The 24,954-nt window shown below is 33.3% G+C and overlaps 1 protein-coding gene across 1 annotated transcript in view; it reads left to right on the top strand.

Moving 5' to 3' along the window:
* The window catches only part of LOC134845924 (hypermethylated in cancer 2 protein-like), a 49,611-nt gene that overhangs the window by 23,025 nt on the left and 1,632 nt on the right, over positions 1 to 24,954 (top strand). The window contains exon 2 of the mRNA XM_063863054.1: positions 12,543 to 12,823. Within this exon, the coding sequence (XP_063719124.1) occupies positions 12,543 to 12,823 (281 nt within the window). The remainder of the gene's footprint in view (positions 1 to 12,542; positions 12,824 to 24,954) is intronic.

Genomic DNA, 24,954 nt, shown 5'->3' with positions numbered 1-24,954 from the left:
TCTTTTCTTAGTCATGCTATTAGGTTGTAGTTAATGGTGTTTAGTAAGCTTGCGTTGGTTAATTTGGATTATTATATAATTCCTTTCCAACCGGGTTAAAGGAAAATTTGAAACGTGTCAAATTTGTTAAAGTTGTTATCAGTGAAAGTTGAAACTCAAATTCATTATTTTAAACAATTCTTTGGGCGCGAGCAGTGCGAATTTGGATAGAGTTTATGGGCGAGAGTATACAAAGAAGCGTCTGATAAAAGGTTAGTACTGCTATCTGCAATTTATGAACAATTTTTTTATTAATTTACTGCTTCTGAAATTATAAATTTTACTGCTTTATTTGGGGGTTGAAATTATTAAGTTATTTTCAATTTATGAATATTTACTGCTTTTGGGAAAAGAATTTTTATAATAATTAAGTGCTTTGTACAGGATAATTTTTTTGCTTCACTTATTGGATAGGTTAATAAAAATTATTGATTTGAAAAAGAGTTTGTTTTTTATTTTGCTTTTTGTTTTGTAGATGATTGATGATTGTACCTATGAAGAAAAAGAGAAAACATCGAATAATAATGGTTAGTGTTGTTTGAATTTATTAGTTAAATATTGAGTTCATATTACCCTAATCGTCGGTGAGGAAGCCATGGGGAAAACATTTGATCGACTATATCTGTTTTGTGAGAAATTTTGTGAATTTTTTTGGTATGGTGATCGTCCTCTATAATTTGTATTATAGGGTGATTGTTGTCTAAAGTAGTTGGAGTTATTTGGAAGGGGTTTTCCTGAACTTTTATTGCTATGAATGTTTTTGTTGGGTAAATTTTGATCTTTCTTCATGTATTGAAAAGATTTGTTGGGTTCTCTGTTTTTGTGGTTATCTTGTTGTTTTTGTCTGCATTCAGCGATACTGTGTCCGTATCTTCGTTAATAATTACACCATTTTTTGAATGATGGTTTGCTTTTGAAATTTGGGTTTTTCTCGTAGATGGTCAAAATTTCGGAGAGTTTTCGGATAAATCAGTATCAGAGTCGTTGATATTGTTTATGTGCGAAGTAGTGGTCTGGATGTTGTTTACATATTGTAGTTTTAAGTTTTCTGTTTCTTCCAATTTCATAGTGATTTCTGCTTGCTCTAGTTTATCTACTATCTTCCTTAAATCTAAATCTGGTTCTCGGAAATTGAGGTGTTAGAGTCATCATTAGGATTTCTGTCATCTTTGTATTTTTATAATCATGAGTATTAAGTGAATATGCTTTTCGGGCTACTGTTTCTATTCTTACTGCCAGTTGTTTTATTGTTTCATTGGGTAGTCTACGAATTTCATTGCATAAAACTCTTTGATGTTGTTTGTTTGTTTCTGAGTCAAACATTTTTAAGAATTCTTGTGTGAATCTTTTCCAATCTGATTTTATTTCTATAGGTAAAACTGAAAACTATTTTTGAGCTGCGCCGTCAAGGGTAGTTTGGATTAGAGCTGTGCGTCTATGTATCTAATTTTGATGGAGTGGCGTGTTTACTGGTTCAGGTCCTATATTTCAAATTAAATTTGCTGTGACTGCGTTTAGATAATCTTCTACAGAGTTTTCAGGGTCTGTGCCTGTGAATACCATGAGTGGTTCATTTGATGTCATTGATGATCCACCCATTAGGTATGGATTCATAGTCGTTTGTAGGGGTTCTGCGGCATGTAGAATTTGAGAAAAAATTGTTAGTTGGCTTTTTATTTCGTGTTGTTGTAAATAATATGGTGAGTTGGTTGATATGAATGTGTGTTAACTGGATTTTCTTGTTGAAAGTTATGATTGTAAGGTGTTGGGTTAGTTCTAGGTTGTCCTATTTGTTCATTTCGTGTGTATGGTTCGAAAATATCTGGTTGATCAATACTCTAAGAACGAGGTCTTTGGTTTGAGGAAAATCGTTGGTGATTCTGATTATAGTATTCATCATCGTCTGTTGGAAAATAATTTTGTGCGTAATGATGAGGTTGATTTTTACTATGATATTTGCTTGCATTGTTTTTTCGTAGTTAAAATTAGTTGTGGTACATTTTGACTTTGTGTAAATATTTGAGTATTTGTTTTAGTTTTGGTCGTTTTTGGTCGGTTGACATAGTTGTAAATGTGTTCTGCAAAATTATTCTGTGTTGTTTGTATGATGGTTTTGTTACGGGTCGAAATGTTTGGTAATCCATCTGTGAATGTTTTTGTGCAACAGAGGGTTTTACTGTGGATTGTATGATTGTTTGTTGTAACGTTGGATTTTTTAGTTGTGGAGTTGTAAAATTTGGTTGAATAGGTGAGATGCTTCGTTGTGCTTCTGTTGTTGTTATTGTTTCAATATTTTCTTCGTTTACAAAATGTGATGGGGTTTGTATATCTTGTTGTGTGAGATTTCTTGTTCTGTTTAGATTATCATTATTTATGAATGTGGAAATTAAACTATGATTTCTTGTTCTTTCAGGGAGGAATGAATTGTAGTTTAGAGGTGTTGCGTCAACTGTAAGTGGATTTTTTCGAACATAATCTTTATTGATTGAAATAGTGCTAATTGTTTGACTTTATATATCTGTTGGTATATTAATAAATAATTCATAAGACCATTCAGGGTCCCATACATAGTCTGATTGTTCTGCTAATTTTTTCTTGCTTATTCAATGAAATCAATATTGTGACTTAAATAACCGATTATGAACCATGCTAAGATTTTTTGTAAATCGTGTTTAACATTTTATGTTTTTTGATCATTTGTTAGGTTTTCTCGAATTGCAATTAAAAAGTTTGAAAATATTAGTATTTCCGTCGTACAATTGTATGTCAAGATGTTTGAGTAGGTGAATCTTTTTGGGGTTCATCTAACTCTAATATAGATATATATCTATAGATAAGTGAGAATATGTCGTTTGTAAATATCGAGTTTGCTCTCTGTGAGTTTTGGTGTTATGTTTTTGATGTATTGTGTAAAAACGTTTGAGAATTCAATATCTACATTGTCAGTTTGAATGAGATATCTATTATGAAATGCATTTGGTGATTTAATTTCTATTGTGTAGATTCCAAAATGTGATGTGAGACTACATATACCTTTGAGATAGTGATCGAGAAGTTGTCTTTTGCTTTTTACATCTGGAATCTCTTTTGTGCATGGACTTTCTCCTTTTTCATATAAGTTTGCAATTAAGTTTTTACAAAATTCTATTTGTCCGCGAGGTTCAGATAGTGGTGATATTAAAAATGGAAGTACTGAGTTTTCTGAGTTATCTTCGTTTTGAATCATTTTTGTGTGGTATTATTGTTAATGTGTAGTTTTCAATGTGTCTTATTGGTTGATTCCAATTGTAGAAACGTATTGGTTTGTTTGTGTTGCAATTTTTTATTTTCCTTTTGCTTTTTATTGATGATTGTGATGTGGTTTCTAAATCTGTGAAATATAATTGATCGTCTATTTGGTGATTTTTGTTTGAGTCTTTTAAATTATGAAGGTCGTGTATTGCGGTTGTTTCTGATTCTGAGACTGCGTTTCTTCGTTTTGAGAATCTTTTCCTAATAATTTGTTTTTGTTTGTTTATTATCTTTTTTCTCAGTGTTTGTCTTTTTGTTCTTATATATCCTACTGATTGTCTGTGTGGTGTGATTACGAGGTCGTATTTCTCGTCGTTAATTAAACAATTGTATATTATGATTGTTTGTTTGTTTCCTTATTGTCTCTTGACATAAGGTTTAGAATGATTGATGCACAATCTGGATTCGTGATTTTAATGCCTTAAACTGTTGGTTCTAACAATTTTTTGTGGTAAGCCTAACTTGGGTCGTATAATTGGGTTGGGGAGAAAGCGTATATCGATTCCGAAGAATGATTTGTACGTAATTGTGGCTAATTTTAAGCTAAGATTTGACCTACTTAATCTTACTGAGGGGTAATGATTTGTGATCAAGGGTTGGAGAAGAGTAAATCGATCCACAAGGTTCAGGTATAATTTGAACGCAAGTAGTTCGTTTGATACTAGTTTATGACTTACTAAGTTTAATTGTTTTTAGCCTGGGTCATCTAGGAGGAGTGGGATCAAGTGAAGGATGAGTAACCGAAGTTCTTCACTGTTTAGCTTAATTAAATTGGTTAGTTCTCCGAAAAATTTCTGTTAATTCTGGGTCTTTTGATAAAGGTTGGGTAGTGAATCGACGTTTGAGGTCGTTAGACACTAAGTAAAAGAGGAGGGGGAGAGCAAAATTGTTCTATGTGATCCAAGGATAGGCCTTGATGATCAGAGATTTTAAAATTTAGAAATTTAAAATTCAAGTTATATGTTAATTTTAAGATCCAAGGAAAGCATTGATGATCTGTTATTTAAAAGAAATTAATTTAAGTGAAAGTAAGGATAAGCCTTGATAGTTAAAAAGTAGAGCGTTAAGGTTAGGTGTTGGTTTTGATGATATTTAATTTTTTGAAATTCGCTGTTATGTTTTGGGCGATGAAGCTGGGATGATGTGATAAATTATAATACTAACATTTTATGATTTATACTAACTAATTTTTTTTATTTTTATATTTATTAAGTGTTTTTTCAAGATGTCATTTACTTTACAGCTGATTTAAGGAAAACGGCAAGTGTTGTTTTATCAGTCGTTATTGTACAATTAATAGCTTTAGCGCCATAATAGGTTATTTGAAGTTTTTTTTTCATTTCAAATATTGGGTCAGTAATTGAAAGATTAAATTTACTGCTGGTAGTATTCTAAATACAAAATTTTGCCCTCGATTTTGTTGTACTATCATGAAATCAATTGGTAGATTTCTTCCTAGTCGTATGTCGTTTCTTATTCGACGCCTTCTTCCAATACCGGGTAGTTCTTGTATTTTTCGGAATATTGGATCTGATCTATTGAGGCGTAGAGACATATCTACTAAGTTTTTGTCATATAACATTTTTTATGAAATGTTGTATTTGTCTAATTCTAGTCTAATTTTTGTCTAATGCTAGGTTAGTTAAGGTCTGTTCGAGACTTTTGGTCGCACCAGATGAGTTATGTATAGGTTACTGTACTCATAGAGTAATTTCAGATAAGGTACACCGTCTGCTCGTCACGCTATCTTATTTTCGGCCGGATAGATTCGTGCAACTTCTTAGTCTAATACCGATCTTAATCTTACTCTTATATCTCCTAGTCTCAATAGATCTAGTGTACACCGGTTTACGCGAGTTAGTTCCAGAATGAGAAAAACTGTATTCTAAGTTTAATTCAAAATGTTCTGGTGTTGAAACTACAAGTAGTTTCAACACTTTACAAATAAATAGGTTGTTAGTTTTATGGAATATGATTGGTTAGTATTTAATAATTTATAGATATAAAATATCATAATATTAACCAATAATAAATAATAGTTTAGATCTGGTTCCAAATTAGTTATAGTAATTTAAACAAATTCTAGTTGATTTGTTTATTGGATAGTGACAAAAATCAGCAACACTTATTCCCAACCTAATGTATGTTGATTAGTATGCCCCTGTAAAAGTTAGCAGCTGACTCGCGCGCTATTTCTAATTTTGTTCACTCAATTTGCTCAATCAGGTAATGTGCATTTGCCGGGTGTTTAAAAATGATTTTGTATTTCCCTGAAAAATCAAGTTGTAATTAAACTATAATGAAAATCGAGATGAAAGTAAAAACCAATTTTTGAGGGCCGACGAAATGAGCGCCGTTTCAAAGCATTTAGCGCATGCTAATCAGCTCACATTCTGATCGCCACAACCCTAGCCTAACATTCTCTTTCCTGCTAATCAGTGACAATTAGATCCGATTGGAACATCCACTTGTTTCGAACATCAAAATAATTTTCATCAATTTATCCGGTTCTAAGCTGGTGTTATTCCAGTTTGGGTACCGAGGGTTTTCTTTTCTTAGTCATGCTATTAGGTTGTAGTTTATGGTGTTTAGTAAGCGTGCGTTGGTTAATTTGGTTTATTATTTAACTCCTTTCCAACCGGGTTAAAGGAAAATTTGAAACGTGTTAAATTTGTTAAAGTTGTTATCAGTGAAAGTTGAAACTCAAATTCATTATTTTAAACAATTCTATGGGCGCGAGTAGTGCGAATTTGGATAGAATTTATGGGCGAAGACTATACAAAGAAGCGTCTGATAAAAGGTTAGTACTGCTATCTGCAATTTATGAACAATTTTTTTTATTAATTTACTACTTCTGAAATTATAAATTTTACTGCTTTATTTGGGGTTGAAATTGTTAAGTTATTTTCAATTTATGAATATTTACTGCTTTTGGGAAAAGAATTTATATAATAATTAAGTGCTTTGTACGGTATAATTTTATTGCTTCAATTATTGGATAGGTTAATAAAAATTAATGATTTGAAAAAGAGTTCGTTTTTTATTTTGCTTTTTGTTTTGTAGATGATTGATGATTGTACCTATGAAGAAAAAGAGAAAACATCGAATAATAATGGTTAGTTTTGTTTGATTTTATTAGTTAAAAATTCAGTTCATATTACCTTAATAGTCGGTGAGGAAGCCATGGGGAAAAACATTTGATCGACTATATCTGTTTTGTGAGAAATTTTGTGAATTTTTTTGGTATGGTGATCGTCTTCTATAATTTGTATTATAGGGTGATTGTTGTCTAGAGTAGTTGGAGTTATTTGGAAGGGGTTTTCCTGAACTATTATTGCTATGAATGTTTTTGTTGGATAAATTTTAATCTTTCTTCATGTTTTGATGAAAAGATTTGTTGGGTTCTCCATGTTTTTGTGGTTTATTTTGGTTATCTTGTTGTTTTTGTCTGCATTCAGCGATACTGTGTCCGTATCTTTGACAATAATTACACCATTTTTTGAATGATGGTTTGCTTCTGAAATTTGGGTTTTTCTCGTAGATGGTCAAAATTTCGGTGAGTTTTCGGATAAGTCAGTATCAGAGTCGTTGATATTGTTTATGTGCGAAGTAGTGGTCTGGATGTTGTTCACATATTGTAGTTTTAAGTTTTCTGTTTCTTCCAATTTCATAGTGGTTTCTGCTTGTTCTAGTTTATCTACTATCTTTCTAAAATCTAAATCTGGTTCTCGGAAATTGAGGTGTTAGAGTCATCATTAGGATTTCTGTCATCTTCGTATTTTTATAATCATGAGTATTAAGTGAATATGATTTTCGGACTACTGTTTCTATTCTTACTGCCAGTTGTTTTATTGTTTCATTGGGTAGTCTACGAATTTAATTGCATAAAACTCTTTGATGTTGTTTGTTTGTTTCTGAGTCAAACATTTTTAAGAATTCTTGTGTGAATGTTTTCCAATCTGATTTTATTTCTATAGGTAAAACTGAAAATTATTTTTGAGCTGCGCCGTCAAGGGTAGTTTGGATTAGAGCTGTGCGTTTATGTATCCAATTTTGATGGAGTGGCGTGTTTACTGGTTCAGATCCTATATTTAAAATTAAATTTGCTGTGACTGCGTTTAGATAATCTTCTACAGGGTCTGTGCCTGTGAATACCATGAGTGGTTCATTTGATGTTTTTGATGATCCACCCATTAGGTATGGATTCATAGTCATTTGTAGGGATTCTGCGGCATGTGGAATTTGAGAAAAATTTGTTAGTTGGCTTTTTGTTATTTCGTGTTGTAAATAATATGGTAGTGGGATTTCATTATGCATCTGAGTTGGTTGATATGAATGTGTGTTAACTGGACTTTGTTGTTGAAAATTATGATTGTAAGGTGTTGGGTTAGTTCTAGGTTGTCCTATTTGTTCATTTCGTGTGTATGGTTCGAAAATATCTGGTTGATCAATACTGTAAAAACGAGGTCTTTGGTTTGAGGAAAATCGTTGGTGATTCTGATTATAGTATTCATCGTCTGTTGGAAAATAATTTTGTGTGTAATGATGAGGTTGATTTTTACTATGATATTTGCTTGCATTGTTTTTTCGTAGTTAAAATTGGTTGTGGTACATTTTGACTTTGTGTAAATATTTGAGTATTTGTTTTAGTTTTGGTCCGTTGACATAGTTGTAAATGTGTTCTGCAAAAATATTTCTGTGTTGTTTATATGATGGTTTTGTTACGGGTCGAAATGTTTGGTAATCCATCTGTGAATGTTTTTGTGCAACAGAGGGTTTTACTGTGGATTGTATGATTGTTTGTTGTAACGTTGGATTTTTTAGTTGTGGAGTTGTAAAATTTGGTTGAATAGGTGAGATGGTTCGTTGTGCTTCTGTTGTTGTTATTGTTTCAATAATTTCTTTGTTTACAAAATGTGATGGGGTTTGTATATCTTGTTGTGTAAGATTTCTTGTTTTGTTTAGATAATCATTATTTATGAATGTGGAAATTAAACTATGATTTCTTGTTCTTTCAGGGAGGAATGAATTGTAGTTTAGAGGTGTTGCGTCAACTGTAAGTGGATATTTTCTAACATAATCGTAATTGATTGAAATAGTGCTAATTGCTTGACTTGATATATCTGTTGATATATTAATAAATAATTCATAAGACCATTCAGGGTCCCATACATAGTCTGATTGTTCTGCTAGTACAGTTTCATCATCTGTACTTTGCGGTCGAAAATTTTTTCTTGCTTATTCAATGAAATCACTAACCGATTATGAACCATGCTAAGATTTTTTGTAAATCGTGTTTAACATTTTGTGTTTTTTGATCATTTGTTAGGTTTTCTCGAATTGCAAAAATTTGAAAATATTAGTATTTCCGTCGTACAATTGTATGTCAAGATGTTTGAGTAGGTGAATCATTTTGGGGTTCATCTAACGCTAATATAGATATATAGCTATAGATAAGTAAGATTACGTCGTTTGTAAATATCGAGTTTGCTCTCTCTGAGTTTTGGTGTTGTATGTTTTTGATGTATTGTGTAAAAACGTTTGAGAATTCAATATCTACATCGTCAGTTTGAATGAGATATCTATTATGAAATGCATTTGGTGATTTAATTTCTATTGTGTAGATTCCAAAATGTGATGAGAGACTACATATACCTTTGAGATAGTGATTGAGAAGTTGTCTTTTTATTTTTACATCTGGAAATTCTTTTGTGCATGGACTTTCTCCTTTTTCATATAAGTTTGCAATTAAATTTTTACAAAATTCTATTTGTCCGCGAGCTTCAGATAGTGGTGATATTAAAATGGAAGTACTGAGTTTTCTGAGTTATCTTCGTTTTGAATCATTTTTTTGTTGTATTATTGTTAATGTGTAGTTTTCAATGTGTCTTATTGGTTAATTCCAATTGTAGAAACGTATTGTTTTGTTTGTGTAGCAATTTTTATTTTCCGTTTGCTTTTTTTTGATGATTGTGATGAGGTTTCTAAATCTGTGAAATATAATTGATCGTCTATTTGGTGATTTTAGTTTGAGTCTTTTAAATTATGAAGGTCGTGTATTGCGTTTGTTTCTGATTCTGAGACTGCGTTTCTTCGTTTTGAGAATCTTTTCCTAATAAATTCTTTTTGTTTGTTTATTATCTTTTTTCTCAGTAATGTCTTTTTGTTCTTATATATCCTACTGATTGTCTGTGTGGTGTGATTACGAGGTCGTTTTTCTCGTCGTTAATTAAACAATTGTATATTATGATTGTTTGTTTGTTTCCTAAATTGTCTCTTGACATAAGGTTTAGAATGATTGATGCACAATCTGGATTAGTGATTTTAATGCCTTAAACTGTTAGTTCTTACAATTTTTTGTGGTAAGCCCAACTTGGGTCGTATAATTGGGTTGAGGAGAAAGCGTATATCGATTCCGAAGAATGATTTGTATTTTCTTGTGGCTAATTTTAAGCTAAGATTTGACCTACTTAATCTTACTGAGGGGTTATGATTTGTGATCAAGGGTTGGAGAAGCGTAAATCGATCCACAAGGTTCAGGTATAATTTGAACGCAAGTAGTTCGTTAGAGACTTACTAAGTTTAATTGTTTTAGCCTGGGTCATCCAAGAGGAGTGGGATCAAGTGAAGGATGAGTAACCGAAGTTCTTCACTGTTTAGCTTAATTAAATTGGTTAGTTCTCCGAAAAATTTCTGTTAATTCTGGGTCTTTTGATAAAGGTTGGGTAGTGAATCGACGTTTGAGGTCGTTAGACACTAAGTAAAAGGGGAGGGGGAGAGCAAAATTGTTCTATGTGATCCAAGGATAGGCCTTGATGATCAGAGATTTTAATATTTATAAATTTAAAATTTAAGTTATATTTTAATTTAAAGATCCAAGGAAAGCATTGATGAGCTGTTAATTAAATGAAATTAATTTAAGTGAAAGTAAGGATAAGCCTTGATAGATTAAAATTAGAGCGTTAAGGTTAGGTGTTAGTTTTGATGAGTGTTAATTTTTTGAAATTCCCTGTTATGTTTTGGATGATGAAGCTGGGATGATGTGATAAATTATAATACTAACATTTTATGATTTATACTAACTAATTTTTGTTTTTTTTTAATATTTAGTAAATGTTTTTTCAAGATGTCATTTACTTTACAGCTGATTTAAGGAAAACGGCAAGTGTTGTTTTTATCTGTCGTTTTTGTAAAATTAATAGGTTTAGCGCCATAATAGGTTATTTGAAGTTTTTTTTTTTTCATTTCAAATATTGGGTCAGTAAATGAAAGTTTAAATTTACTGCTGGTAGTTTTCTAAATACAAAATTTTGCCCTCGTTTTTGTTGTACTATCATGAAATCAATTGGTAGATTTCTTCCTAGTCGTATGTCGTTTCTTATTCGACGTCTTCTTCCAATACCGGGTAGTTCTTGTATTGTTCGGAATATTGGATCTGATCTATTGAGGCGTAGAGACATATCTACTAAGTTTTTGACATATAACATTTTTATGAAATGTTGTATTTGTCTAATTCTAATCTAATTTTTGTCTAATGCTAGGTTAGTTAAGGTCTGTTCGAGACTTTTAGTCGCACCAGATGAGTTATGTATAGGTTACTGTACTCATAGAGTAATTTCAGATAAGGTACACCGTCTGCTCGTTACGCTACCTTATTTTCGGCCGGATAGATTCGTGCAACTTCTTAGTCTAATACTGATCTTAATCTTACTCTTATATCTCCTAGTCTCAATAGACCTAGTGTACACCGGTTTACGCGAGTTAGTTCCAGAATGAGAACAACTGTTTTCTAAGTTTAATTCAAACTGTTCTGGTGTTGAAACTACAAGTAGTTTCAACACTTTACAAATAAATAGGTTGTTAGTTTTATGGAACATGGTTGGTTAGTATTTAATATTTTATAGATATAAAATATCTTAATATTAACCAATTATAAATAATAGTTTAGATCTGGTTCCAAATCAGTTATAGTAAATAAAAAAAATTTCTAGTTGATTTGTTTATTGGATAGTGACAAAAATCAGCATTACTTATTCCCAACCTAATGTATGTTGATTAGTATGCCCATGTAAAAGTTAGCTGCTGACTCGCGCGCTATTTCTAATTTTGTTCACTCAATTTGTTCAATCAGGTAATGTGCATTTGCCGGGTGCTTAAAAATGATTTTGTATTTCCCTGAAAAATCAAGTTGTAATTAAACTATAATGAAAATCGAGATGAAAGTAAAAACCAATTTTTGAGGGCCGACGAAATGAGCGCCGTTTTAAAGCACTTAGCGCATGCTAATCAGCTCACATTCTGATCACCACAACTCTAGCCTAACATTCTCTTTCCTGCTAACCAGTGACAATTAGATCCGCTAGGAACATCCACTTGACTCGAACTTCAAAATAATTTTAATCAGTTCGATTCTGCGAACTAAAAAGAGAAGCTATAAGTATTTGAGATATATTTTTTTCCAATCTAACTAGCATTTGTTGCTCAACACTTTAGCACTTTTGCCGCATATCACTTCATAAGCATGTGTTTTGTAAGCATATGTTTAACTCCCTATTATCATTTTTTGCTTGTATTTGCGAAGTGCAGGGTAATTCAGCGACTGCGCCCTCCTTAGTTGATTGCATGTTTAAGAGTTCAAATAGTTCCTGATGATTTTTTGTTAGTTTTTTAGGCAAAGTCTTAGAATGCTCATATAAATGACCTTAGGTATATGTGCACGGTTTGATTTCAATTGAAGTTCATTTGCTAGAAGGTAGGTAAAATGCACTCTCCATGTTTGAAAGCTGAATTGGCGCAATAAATGTGATCGATTTCTAGTTTCGAAAGTGGTTTTTAGTTTTTAGATTTCCCAGCCGAATAAAAACTTTGCCTAGTAGTCGTTTTCTCAAGTTAGGTTCATTTTTTCAAAAAAGTGCCAAATATATATATATATATATATATATATACAATCGAAATTCCAACAAAAAGTATATGACCTTCAAGCAGTATGAATTTTAAAAAAATATATATATATATATATATATATATATATATATATATATATATATATATATATATATTTTTAAATTCATACTGCTTGAAGGTCATATACTTTTTGTTGGAATTTCGATTGTTATTCGTAAAAGTTTTCATTAAGTTTTTTTCAACTGTCTGTTGGCTACATTTTTTTCAATTGGACCGGATAAAAACCTAGAAGGCAGTTGTTTTTTTAGCTAGATTTGAACGTGACAGAGACCAGCATTGCCCCTTCGTCGAACAATTCAGCTGGCGGGGGGTCATTAAATGAACGAGTGGTAGCGCAGGCTCCAGGCAGTCCAGGAGCTTTTCTACAGTACATGGGGATCGAATCTTCTTCGTCTGCAAGCAGTAACAATAACGGCGGGGCGGCAGGTGGTAATGGGTTGTCTAATTTTGGAACTGGCGAGTTGGAGACGTGTGCTGGTGTAAGCAGTAGAAACCCCAGCATAAACGACGATCATCTGAGCTCTCTCAAGTTTGTTCACTTTCAGCTCTTATATCACTCTGATTGGTAAGGCGTACAAGCTGGTGAGCCAAAATCCATGCACCAAAAGAATCTCCTGAACAAGCAATTGTATAATGTGCTTTAGAAAATACCAAATCAAAATTACTTCCTATGCAAGATGTATGCCGTCTTTCGATGCTGTATATGGTAATCCCTTCTTCGGTCCTAAACGCAGCAGCTGCATTAAGAAGCGGAACGCAAACTCTAAAAGACGCCTTGAACTCTGATTTTCTCAAAAGCGTTCCAACCAGCCAAGTGTTATAAAAACGAATTTACTTTTTTCCAACCCAACGCGCATTCAGAAGTGCTCATTTTGTGCCATTTTTGCCACATAGCATGGGTAGTTTAATAAGATCTGTACTCTTAAGACTAATAATCTCTGTGCCGGCAGTTCGGCACTCAACAAATTTTTTATTTTTTAGGTGTAGGATCAATAATATTTGTGCCGGCAGTTTGGCACTCAACAAATTTTTTATTTTTTAAGTGTAGGATCGGTTATCTTAGCACTTTTTCGCCATACTCAGATTTCAATTGAGAGTTTTACCTTGAGAAATGCATTGAGTAGAGTATAGTAGAGGTGATTCAGTAGTGAGCAGCTTGGTATTCACTATTAAATACGATAAGTGGAAACGCAAATAATTGATCTATCTCGATATTGTTCGAATCTTCAAAGAATTAGTCCCTTCTTTGGCGGAGTCTATAAGACGGTACCGATAGTGATACCCCCCGCTAAATTGAAACTAAGGAAGCTAGTTTTATGAAAATCATATGACAGATGCTAGAGATGATTCGACCCGGGCATGCAAAAATCGGGCCCCCTGGGGCAAATGATATCAGTCGAATAGCCCTATCAGAACTCGGTATCTCGTATCGTCCAAATCGGGCGGTTGGAACAGAAGTTATTAGCACTGGGGAAAAACACCTCTTAGACCGGAAATAGGCAATTTACGCAGAAAAGGGGTGAGGGCATGCCGGTTTTTTAGAAACAAAAGACGCTAGACACCAACCCCGAAAAACGCCATCTTGTGAGTGAAACCCCTCCGACTTCTCCTTCCGGTGTTAGTAGCCTTTTCCCGGGGATATGGATGAATTTTGATAGGTAGGACCTTCTTGAAATTCTGTAACCGACTATAGAAGGTTAATTCCGGACCAAAATTGCACAGAAAACCCCGGAATTATCACTGGACAATTGCGCATTCTTCAGTCCCAACACTTGGAACAAGAATCGGTCACCCTACTAATAATTGAGAGGGAACTTATCTACTGGGAACAGAAGCAGAGACTGAAAGGGGATGTAATTTTTACAATGTAACATTGGAGCTGTGGAACAAATTAGAGTGGACTTGGCAAACCTTGGGTTCAGATTAGCTTGGCGAATAAGCTATTCATAGAAATTCAATCTGACTAAAGAAACGCAGTCCCAGTGGAAATTGGCTGTAATAGAAACATGGCAAGGGAATTAGGTCTCATGAATAAGATGAATGGCCGGGATATTTATTTAGCTTCCCTGAGGTGTCCTTGGCACAATTTGAACCATTATAAACGAATGCGGTTCCCCTGATAGGTAGAATTTTGGGATTGGAGTAGTGTCTATGGGAATTTCAGATGCTTGGAAGGAGTCGTCAGCTCATCGGAAGCACCCCTACCCCAGGAGGTTGGATTGTTGAAGGGATAATTTAAAAACCCTGGGATAGCTAGAAAGTCAGGATTGGAGTAGTTCATAGATGGTAACTTTGGATGCTTGGAATGAGTAGGCAACCCATAAAAACGGTCTTCCTCTATTCCTGGGTTGTTCGAACTTTAACGGGATAACTAACTAAAAACCTTGGGGAAACCCTGCTGACCCCCATGTTTTAAAATCGGCTATAGGTTTCCCGATGAAATAGGATAGGGAATACGTTTCATAATGTAATAAGATACCAGATTTCAGATATTAAGTTTCAGATGGTAAACTTTTTCGGTGCCCGTTTTTCCCATATATTAGGATAGTGTATAAATTTCCCTATGTATTAGAAATTCATTGTAGGGAATTAAGAACTCATTAATATAGGCGATGGGTTTCCCAATGTATTAAGATCGGGAATGGTAAGGTTTCAGTGTGATGATAAGAAAAACGTTTTTTTTTTTGGATTTTATGTGGAAATGTCTAGATTTTTCGCAAAAATCTCGGCACGCGTTATGTAATTGGTGAGTTATACATGTAAATTGTGTAATGAAAGTATTATGTTTTTTTTTGGTTCATGGTAAGTCAATGGTAAGATGTGCAAAAACTTAATTCATTGCAAGTTTTTGTGAATTTACTAAATAGAAATATTTATTTACTGCTATGGTGATTTAAACTTATGAATTTATTGCTTGGGAAGAAAATTTTGATTACTTCAGTTATATACTCCAATTGTAAAATTGAATTTGAAAAGTTATAGAATAGAGTTTACAACTTTTTACTTGTTTTTATTTGATTTAGGTGACTGAAAAATAAGTTCTAAAATTTGATTTAGTTCTAAAAAAATAAAAGTGAAACATAAAATGAAGGTGTAGTAGTCTTTGAAATTTTCTAGTTTAATTTCTCAATTAAATTTACAAAGGGTCGTCATCGGCAAAAAAATCCATTCGGAAAATTAGTGCGAATTGTGTCGGATGATGCGAGGAGTTTGGCAAGCATGAGGATGTCGTATTTAGTGTAGAGGAGAAGCCATACAAGTTTGTTCACTTTCAGCTCTTATATCACTCTGATTGGTAAGGCGTACAAGCTGGTGAGCCAAAATCCATGCACCAAAAGAATCTCCTGAACAAGCAATTGTATAATGTGCTTTAGAAAACACCAAATCAAAATTACTTCCTATGCAAGATGTATGCCGTCTTTCGATGCTGTATATGGTAATCCCTTCTTCGGTCCTAAACGCAGCAGCTGCATTAAGAAGCGGAACGCAAACTCTAAAAGACGCCTTGAACTCTGATTTTCTCAAAAGCGTTCCAACCAGCCAAGTGTTATAAAAACGAATTTACTTTTTTCCAACCCAACGCGCATTCAGAAGTGCTCATTTTGTGCCATTTTTGCCACATAGCATGGGTAGTTTAATAAGATCTGTACTCTTAAGACTAATAATCTCTGTGCCGGCAGTTCGGCACTCAACAAATTTTTTATTTTTTAGGTGTAGGATCAATAATATTTGTGCCGGCAGTTTGGCACTCAACAAATTTTTTATTTTTTAAGTGTAGGATCGGTTATCTTAGCACTTTTTCGCCATACTCAGATTTCAATTGAGAGTTTTACCTTGAGAAATGCATTGAGTAGAGTATAGTAGAGGTGATTCAGTAGTGAGCAGCTTGGTATTCACTATTAAATACGATAAGTGGAAACGCAAATAATTGATCTATCTCGATATTGTTCGAATCTTCAAAGAATTAGTCCCTTCTTTGGCGGAGTCTATAAGACGGTACCGATAGTGATACCCCCCGCTAAATTGAAACTAAGGAAGCTAGTTTTATGAAAATCATATGACAGATGCTAGAGATGATTCGACCCGGGCATGCAAAAATCGGGCCCCCTGGGGCAAATGATATCAGTCGAATAGCCCTATCAGAACTCGGTATCTCGTATCGTCCAAATCGGGCGGTTGGAACAGAAGTTATTAGCACTGGGGAAAAACACCTCTTAGACCGGAAATAGGCAATTTACGCAGAAAAGGGGTGAGGGCATGCCGGTTTTTTAGAAACAAAAGACGCTAGACACCAACCCCGAAAAACGCCATCTTGTGAGTGAAACCCCTCCGACTTCTCCTTCCGGTGTTAGTAGCCTTTTCCCGGGGATATGGATGAATTTTGATAGGTAGGACCTTCTTGAAATTCTGTAACCGACTATAGAAGGTTAATTCCGGACCAAAATTGCACAGAAAACCCCGGAATTATCACTGGACAATTGCGCATTCTTCAGTCCCAACACTTGGAACGAGAGTCGGTCACCCTACTAATAATTGAGAGGGAACTTATCTACTGGGAACAGAAGCAGAGACTGAAAGGGGATGTAATTTTTACAATGTAACATTGGAGCTGTGGAACAAATTAGAGTGGACTTGGCAAACCTTGGGTTCAGATTAGCTTGGCGAATAAGCTATTCATAGAAATTCAATCTGACTAAAGAAACGCAGTCCCAGTGGAAATTGGCTGTAATAGAAACATGGCAAGGGAATTAGGTCTCATGAATAAGATGAATGGCCGGGATATTTATTTAGCTTCCCTGAGGTGTCCTTGGCACAATTTGAACCATTATAAACGAATGCGGTTCCCCTGATAGGTAGATTTTTGGGATTGGAGTAGTGTCTATGGGAATTTCAGATGCTTGGAAGGAGTCGTCAGCTCATCGGAAGCACCCCTACCCCAGGAGGTTGGATTGTTGAAGGGATAATTTAAAAACCCTGGGATAGCTAGAAAGTCAGGATTGGAGTAGTTCATAGATGGGAACTTTGGATGCTTGGAATGAGTAGGCAACCCATAAAAACGGTCTTCCTCTATTCCTGGGTTGTTCGAACTTTAACGGGATAACTAACTAAAAACCTTGGGGAAACCCTGCTGACCCCCATGTTTTAAAATCGGCTATAGGTTTCCCGATGAAATAGGATAGGGAATACGTTTCATAATGTAATAAGATACCAGATTTCAGATGGTAAGTTTCAGATGGTAAACTTTTTCGGTGCCCGTTTTTCCCATATATTAGGATAGTGTATAAATTTCCCTATGTATTAGAAATTCATTGTAGGGAATTAAGAACTCATTAATATAGGCGATGGGTTTCCCAATGTATTAAGATCGGGAATGGTAAGGTTTCAGTGTGATGATAAGAAAAACGTTTTTTTTTTGGATTTTATGTGGAAATGTCTAGATTTTTCGCAAAAATCTCGGCACGCGTTATGTAATTGGTGAGTTATACATGTAAATTGTGTAATGAAAGTATTATGTTTTTTTTTGGTTCATGGTAAGTCAATGGTAAGATGTGCAAAAACTTAATTCATTGCAAGTTTTTGTGAATTTACTAAATAGAAATATTTATTTACTGCTATGGTGATTTAAACTTATGAATTTATTGCTTGGGAAGAAAATTTTGATTACTTCAGTTATATACTCCAATTGTAAAATTGAATTTGAAAAGTTATAGAATAGAGTTTACAACTTTTTACTTGTTTTTATTTGATTTAGGTGACTGAAAAATAAGTTCTAAAATTTGATTTAGTTCTAAAAAAATAAAAGTGAAACATAAAATGAAGGTGTAGTAGTCTTTGAAATTTTCTAGTTTAATTTCTCAATTAAATTTACAAAGGGTCGTCATCGGCAAAAAAATCCATTCGGAAAATTAGTGCGAATTGTGTCGGATGATGCGAGGAGTTTGGCAAGCATGAGGATGTCGTATTTAGTGTAGAGGAGAAGCCATACAAGCTCGAGTGCTCGGATGATTTTGCGCTCGTTATTTTTGAAGGAAAATTCATGCGGTTGGTTTTTGAACTAGGTTTTTTTGCATGTGGTTGTATTTAGTATTATGAAAGTATTCTAGAATTTGGACTTCGATGGGCTGTATATATTTGAGGGGGACAATTAGTGGGCGGGATTCTTCAACATGAAATTATTTGCTTACTGGGCAGAATAAACACATTTGTCTTATAGGTCACAGTTTTGGATGATGCCTCGCGTTTTAGTATTTTTTTCACAATAGGTGAAGTTTAGGAAAAAAGGTGAGGTTAGTAAGATGTGTGAGGCGATCAGGGGGGGGGGGGGGGGGTGTTTACCTCCATGTATTAGGATAGGGAATAGAGTATCCGGTCTCCGAGCTATGTATTAACATAGGGAATAGATTTCCTATGTATTAAGATAGGGAATAGGTTCCCAATTAAGATGGTAAGGTTTGAGATGGTAAGTTTCACAAAAATTTTTGGCGCCCGATCTTACCATGTTTTAAGATAGTGTTTAGATTTCCCATGTATTAGGATAGTGTATAGATGTCCCTATGTATAAGGGTTAGAAATTCATTGTATTAACACAGGAAATAGGTTTCCCAATGTATTAAGATAGGGAATGGTAAGGTTTCATTGTGATGGTAAGAAAATGGTAAGAAAAACGGGATTTTTTGGATTTTGTGTGGAAATGTCTAGTTTTTTCGCAAAAATCTCGGCAAGCGTTATGTAATCTTTGAGTATTACATGTAGAGTTTGTAATGATGAGATTATGTTTATTTGTTCATGGTAACTCCATGGTAAGATGTGCAAAAATTTGGAAATGTTTATAAAAAATGATATTTTTTTAAAAAACTTTAAAACACGATAAGATTTGATATAATTTGACTTAATAACTATTTTATTAGATCTTTTTTCTGAAACTGTACTCAATCTAGCTTAAACTATGCTGAAACCTAATGAAAACTTAAAAAAATTTAACGTTTTTGGAAAAAATTTCAAGCTTCTGGAAAAAGTTGCAAAAATTTCGAAGTTTTTTGAAAAATTTGTAAAAATTCTAAGTTTTTGGAAAAAATTCAGATATCTCAAGGTTTTGACAATTTTTTATGGTTGCTTCTGATCTAATTTTAAAAAATATGGATATGTTTAAGTTTAAAATTAAGCTCAAATTGTATTTCATTTGGCATCATGTTGAGACATTGATACAAAACTTTGAATGGAAATATGGATTTTTCAACAATTTTCTCTCAAAATAATCAAATACGATAAAATTTACCCTAATTTCAGCTAAAAAGTGGTTTATATAATGCTCTGAACACATAAAGCTAATATTAGCTGAATCAATATTGAAACTTCCGATTTCTCGGGAAAAAGGTGTAATTAATCGTAATTTTCGAAAAAGTAAAAATTAATCAAATCTATCCAATGTTCTTCATTTTTAACTTTTCATTTGTGTAATTAGCTGGTTTTTTTTGTCCAATTTAAGGAGAATTCGCCTAAGAATCTCAATTCAAATGAACATAAAAACAATATTCACTGAAATTTCTAGATCAATTTCCATGATCCAACTCCTCAGTTTTTTCTCAATGATTAACCCAAAGTTGTACAAAAAATACAACTTCTTAGAAGTTTTCATGTTAATAGTAATAATTTTTTTTGGATCATTGATGAAAAATGAATTTTTACTGCTAAAGTTATATTCGGGTAAATTTTTATCAAAAGTATATTACATTGGATGAAATTCAACAATTTTTCTTCAAAACTAATAATTATCCCTCTGTTGCTTCTACAACATATTTTTCATAACTTTCCGTGAAATTTTTCTATGTCCTATGTTTCTTTTTGCTTTCTTCTGCTTTATACATGTTTTCGCTTTTGATCTCACTTCGCAAGAAAGTTTCGTCAGAACTGGGGAATTCAGAAGGAAAATGGTATCATCTGAACGAACAATTTGCTGGCAGAGATTTAGAACTGATAACGTCTGATTATTGCATTGTATTTCTTACATGTTCTCCTTTAGGTTCCCTTGTTCAGTTGCTACATTGAACTTTTTAGCAAAAGTACAAATAACTATCACTTTTCTTGCAAAATAGTTATTAAATCGCTTTTCATTTTCGATTTGTGTCGGAATTTTTCTCAATAGTGTCTAAATGAGAAAGAATTGGTGCTAGTTAAAGCAATCAAAAGTACATGTTAAAATTGAGAATATAAAGCTGTATCTTTTGAGTTTCTAAAACAAATTAAGTGCAGCTTGATTGTTATAATCTGAAAACCATCGGAAGTAGAAATACGCATGTGGGCCTAGTTCCTAACTTCTTCAACATCTCAATACTTCTGAAAGGACGCTTCTTTAAAAAGTTGGTTTAGAACAGGAAACCTTTTTGCAAACTGTAACAATTAAATAATTTTGCGAAATTATTAGGAAAAAACTATAGTTCTACGTAATTTTCTAATTGAAAAAAATTGAAGCTAACCAGAAAATCTTTACTGTGTTAAAATTTTTTGTTAAAGTTCATGTAATTAAGAGAACCTACATCTGGTTCTGCTGAAATATCACTTTGTTTAGAAATTTTCAGCAAGCTCCATATTTTTTTCTCCGAAAAATCTTTCTACATCATTTTTTGGAGAGAAACTTACTTTTAAGTTTTTTTTAACCAATGTAGATCATTAATATTTTCGAAGTGTAGATCTTGAAAGCAAAATTTTGATTTATGCTGTATGTATCATCTTTCAAAAGATGTGGGATTTGGGTTTACTTCGCAAAAAAATCTTCACAAAATCTGAGTTTTCATACAAACTTACCTAAAATATCAAATCATAAAAATTTTTCCAAACGTTACACTTTAATGTTGGATTTTTTCTCAAGAGATAATTTAACAGCTACATTTTTATAAAATTATCTCGAAACTCTGAATGAATTAAATTGAGTTTCTATCTCAAATTTGTATGTCATCAGTTTCTGCTCCATTTACTATCTTCCAATTTAATCCAATTTGAACAAATTTGTGCTTGAAAATTGAATTTTAGATGGAAAAATGTATCATTTCAACGAACATTCAATAATCCGAAGCAGAGTTCATACCATAAATCCTTTGCTTAAAAACTTCAAATGATTTTCTCAACCTGATAACTGTATGTTTTTGTATGTTGCTGTTTCAACTCTGAATTTCTATATTGAAGTAAATTTCTGTTTGAGAATGTTGTATACTATTAAATTGAAGTTTTTAAAAGTTGGCAAAAACATATATATTTTTTTATCTTTTCTAGGTTAGTTATCAATTTCTTTTCTGAAATCGTCAAAAAAAACAGTAAAAAACCATAATTCAGAATAAATGAACCCCATTATCTGCTTAAACTTGCACTACTCCAGAAACACTTTTACAAGCACTTAACAAGGAAAAAATAGTAACAAGGCAAAACCTGTTACTAGGTTCATTTTTCAGCTCAGCTTCTTTCCTTATATCATCGTCTTTTATCAAGTTCTCCTTTTACTCATTAAAATTCTTCTCCTCTGTTTCTCTGCGAAAATAGGTCTTACTGACTCTGAACTCAGAAGAATTGTTTTGCATTTTTTCAACACTTAATTTTTTGTGATTTCCAAATCCTATTATTTTCCAAATGAAAAGATTACCTCGCTCACTAAGTGGATAAACAGTCCCATTTCCTTGCTCAATACATGACTGTTGTCCAAAAACTACTTTAGCTCCTCCTCTAGTAAGTTTTGAGACTGACACTAAATTTTCTGAGTTTTCTGGTACATAAGAACAATCAGTCATTGAAATTTTTTTTCGAATTTCCTTGACAATCTTTCACAAAAAATTCAACTCTTCCTTTACCTAAAACCTTAGACTCCGTTTTGTTAGCGTTTTCAACAGTTTCGCTAAAACTCTGGTCAAGCTCAACAAATAAATTCTGATCCTTTATCATACTGCATCTTGCGCCTGAATCTATAACTAGGTTACCGTCGACTCTCTCAGCCGAGTTGTAAAAGCTAAAATGAGTTTCATTAGTTTCAGCTAACAGCTGGTCTTCTCTCACGCTTTTTCTCTCAAATTCCTTCTTACAATCCCTAGCTATGTGTCCTATTTCTAAGCACCTGAAACATTTCACAGGTCTATCACTAGATGACTGGTTAACCTTATTCACTAACTTAGATCTACAATGAGCTGCTATGTGTCCTGTCTTATTGCACCTAAAACATGTTTTTATTCTCGAAATAAACGAATGTTCAGTCTCCTCCTTCTCATTTCTATGATCACTTTCAAAGTTTAGCAAATCTTTCTTGATTTCGTTCAAGCTTTTATCATCTTTGCTAAACATAACCAAGGTACTAAACGTATTGAACTCTTTTGGTAGGCCTTTAAGAATGATTGACACAAACATCTTTTCACTTAAACCCTCGTCTACTTCATCTAAATTATACTGCAACTCTTCAGCTCTAGTGATATAATCGATTACACTCTCATTAGCTTTCATTCTTATCGAAGTTAAATCTGAAATCAATTGCTGCAGTCTAGGTCTCTCGGCGCTTTTGAACCTTTTGCACAAAATTTCCCAAGCCTTACTTCCCTTGCCTTCATAAGGTCTTAAAACAAAACAGATTTTTTGTCTAAACATTGCACCAACTCATACCAAACATGCAATTCTTTTTCACCTAAAATTTCCCTCCCTTTTCTTAAAGATGCCGCTCTCTGTTTTACAGTAGCATTATTCCTAACACTGGGTGCAAAATCTTTCTCATCTACTTCTCTATTGATAACTTTATTCAATTTAAGATGAAAAATTCTAGCCTCAAATTGCTCTGCAAAATACAAAAAGTCTTCTTCTTTTCCTGAAAACACTATTCTCTCTGACTTAGACATTTTTCACCTAAGCCGTATTGCTCTGAACAAATATATCTTATGTTCCACGTACTTTTCAATGACCAAAAATTCAGACTATATTATATCAGCAAACATAACGCAGCGCATAATATAAGTAATCATATATCTCATTACCTAAGTCTGATCCAAAACCTAACCGTAAGCGTACTGAATAACACATCAGCTATGTAGCAAAGCTAAGGTTACTTCACAGACTTCATACATATCAATATATATTAGCACAATAGAAATTTTGGAGTGTTTTTTTTTGTGGAACTTCTATTTTTTAAATCTGATTGGAGTTCAGATCTCGCAACGACGGATTACGATCCCCCCAAGCAACAACAAGTATCTACAAATTTATAAAACACCACATCAAATGAGTTTATCAAAATGAACAGTTTGTCAGTTTCTATCTATCACTGTTTTTTTTTTCTTTCTCTCTTTCTCTCTCTCTCTCTCTCTCTGTCTCTCTCTCTCTTTCTTTCTGTGTGTATCTTTTTTTCGTGTGCTTCTTTCAGCTTTCCGTGTGACTCCAGACTTCACTGATTACTGAATTGTTTCAATGCCCTGTCTCACTGACTCTTTGTATTGCTCTGTTGTCTGTCTGCCAGTTCACTATCTTCTTTTTGACTTTTTCCTCGTTTGTCTTTTTTTGTGACTTTAACTGTGTCAACACTACAGCTTGATCTCTCAGTATTTTTTCGTTAAGTCAATCAATCTTGACTTCTGACATTTATTTTAGCAGCTTGGCTCATAACCTTACACAGGTTGGCAGCAAAACTGGGTATAATCAACAGTTAAATTAGAGAGCGATAAAAGAGTAGTAAATCAACTTCTATCTGTATGGAAAGTTAACCGCCTGTTGAGATCTGATCTCGTGATATGACATCGCGCGATATCGCGTGACATCGTGCGATATCCAATCATATTCTTATTTTGAACCAAAAAGTGGGAAATGACTTCTCTATAAAGTGAGAGGTCATTTCTCCGAAACTTAACAAATTCGTCCTTTTTTAAAAACTTTTCAAAATTAGCTTCAGGTCAACAAAACTCTTATTCTACAAAACCCTTTATAAACAATTAATGTCAACAATACTCGAACATACACAAGACTCTGATATGTCTCCGAAGTTTTTTAATTACTTTATCGATCCTCTCGGTCTCTCTTTCTCTCTTTAAATACAACAACATCTATCAAAGGATAACCGAGAATTTCAATCAAGTCATAGAACTGATGACACAAGTTCCAATGCAAAACTCTAACTCCACCATGTGTGGTTCTATTTGTATTAATATTGCACATTTGGTTTTTAGTACAAACTCTAATGGTGATGCTCCGGATTCAGTATACGCTAATGATACTGAAACTTTTCTTGACTCAAATGCTTTCTTTAATTAGTTTTTACTTGATATGGTTTAATACCATATATTTTTCAATTTATAGATTATTGCGTACCAATTAATTATGTTGTCCATATGTCTGTCAGGAAGGAACAAAAGGTTGAAAGAGTGCAGATAGCGCAACTCATATTAAGCCTAACTGTAGTGACAACTGTAAATTTGTTACACTATGATTTGTTAGTTAAATTCATAATTTACTTGGTGACCATTGCAAATAAAAACTATTGCAGGTTACATGGAGACTTAATACATGTTGACAGCTAGTATTATTACATGGGGACTATTAGGTATAAAATAACTTATGGTGACAATTACGATTTTTGCATGGTGACCATTGGTTGTCATATTATACATAGTGACAATTATGATCTATACGTAATGGTTATCCATGTAT

The sequence above is a fragment of the Symsagittifera roscoffensis genome, chromosome 5 (assembly GCF_963678635.1).
Source record: "Symsagittifera roscoffensis chromosome 5, txSymRosc1.1, whole genome shotgun sequence".
Lineage (NCBI taxonomy): Eukaryota > Metazoa > Xenacoelomorpha > Acoela > Convolutidae > Symsagittifera > Symsagittifera roscoffensis.
The sequence above is the reverse complement of the archived record's forward strand: the minus strand, read 5'-3'. Positions and strand labels throughout refer to the sequence as shown.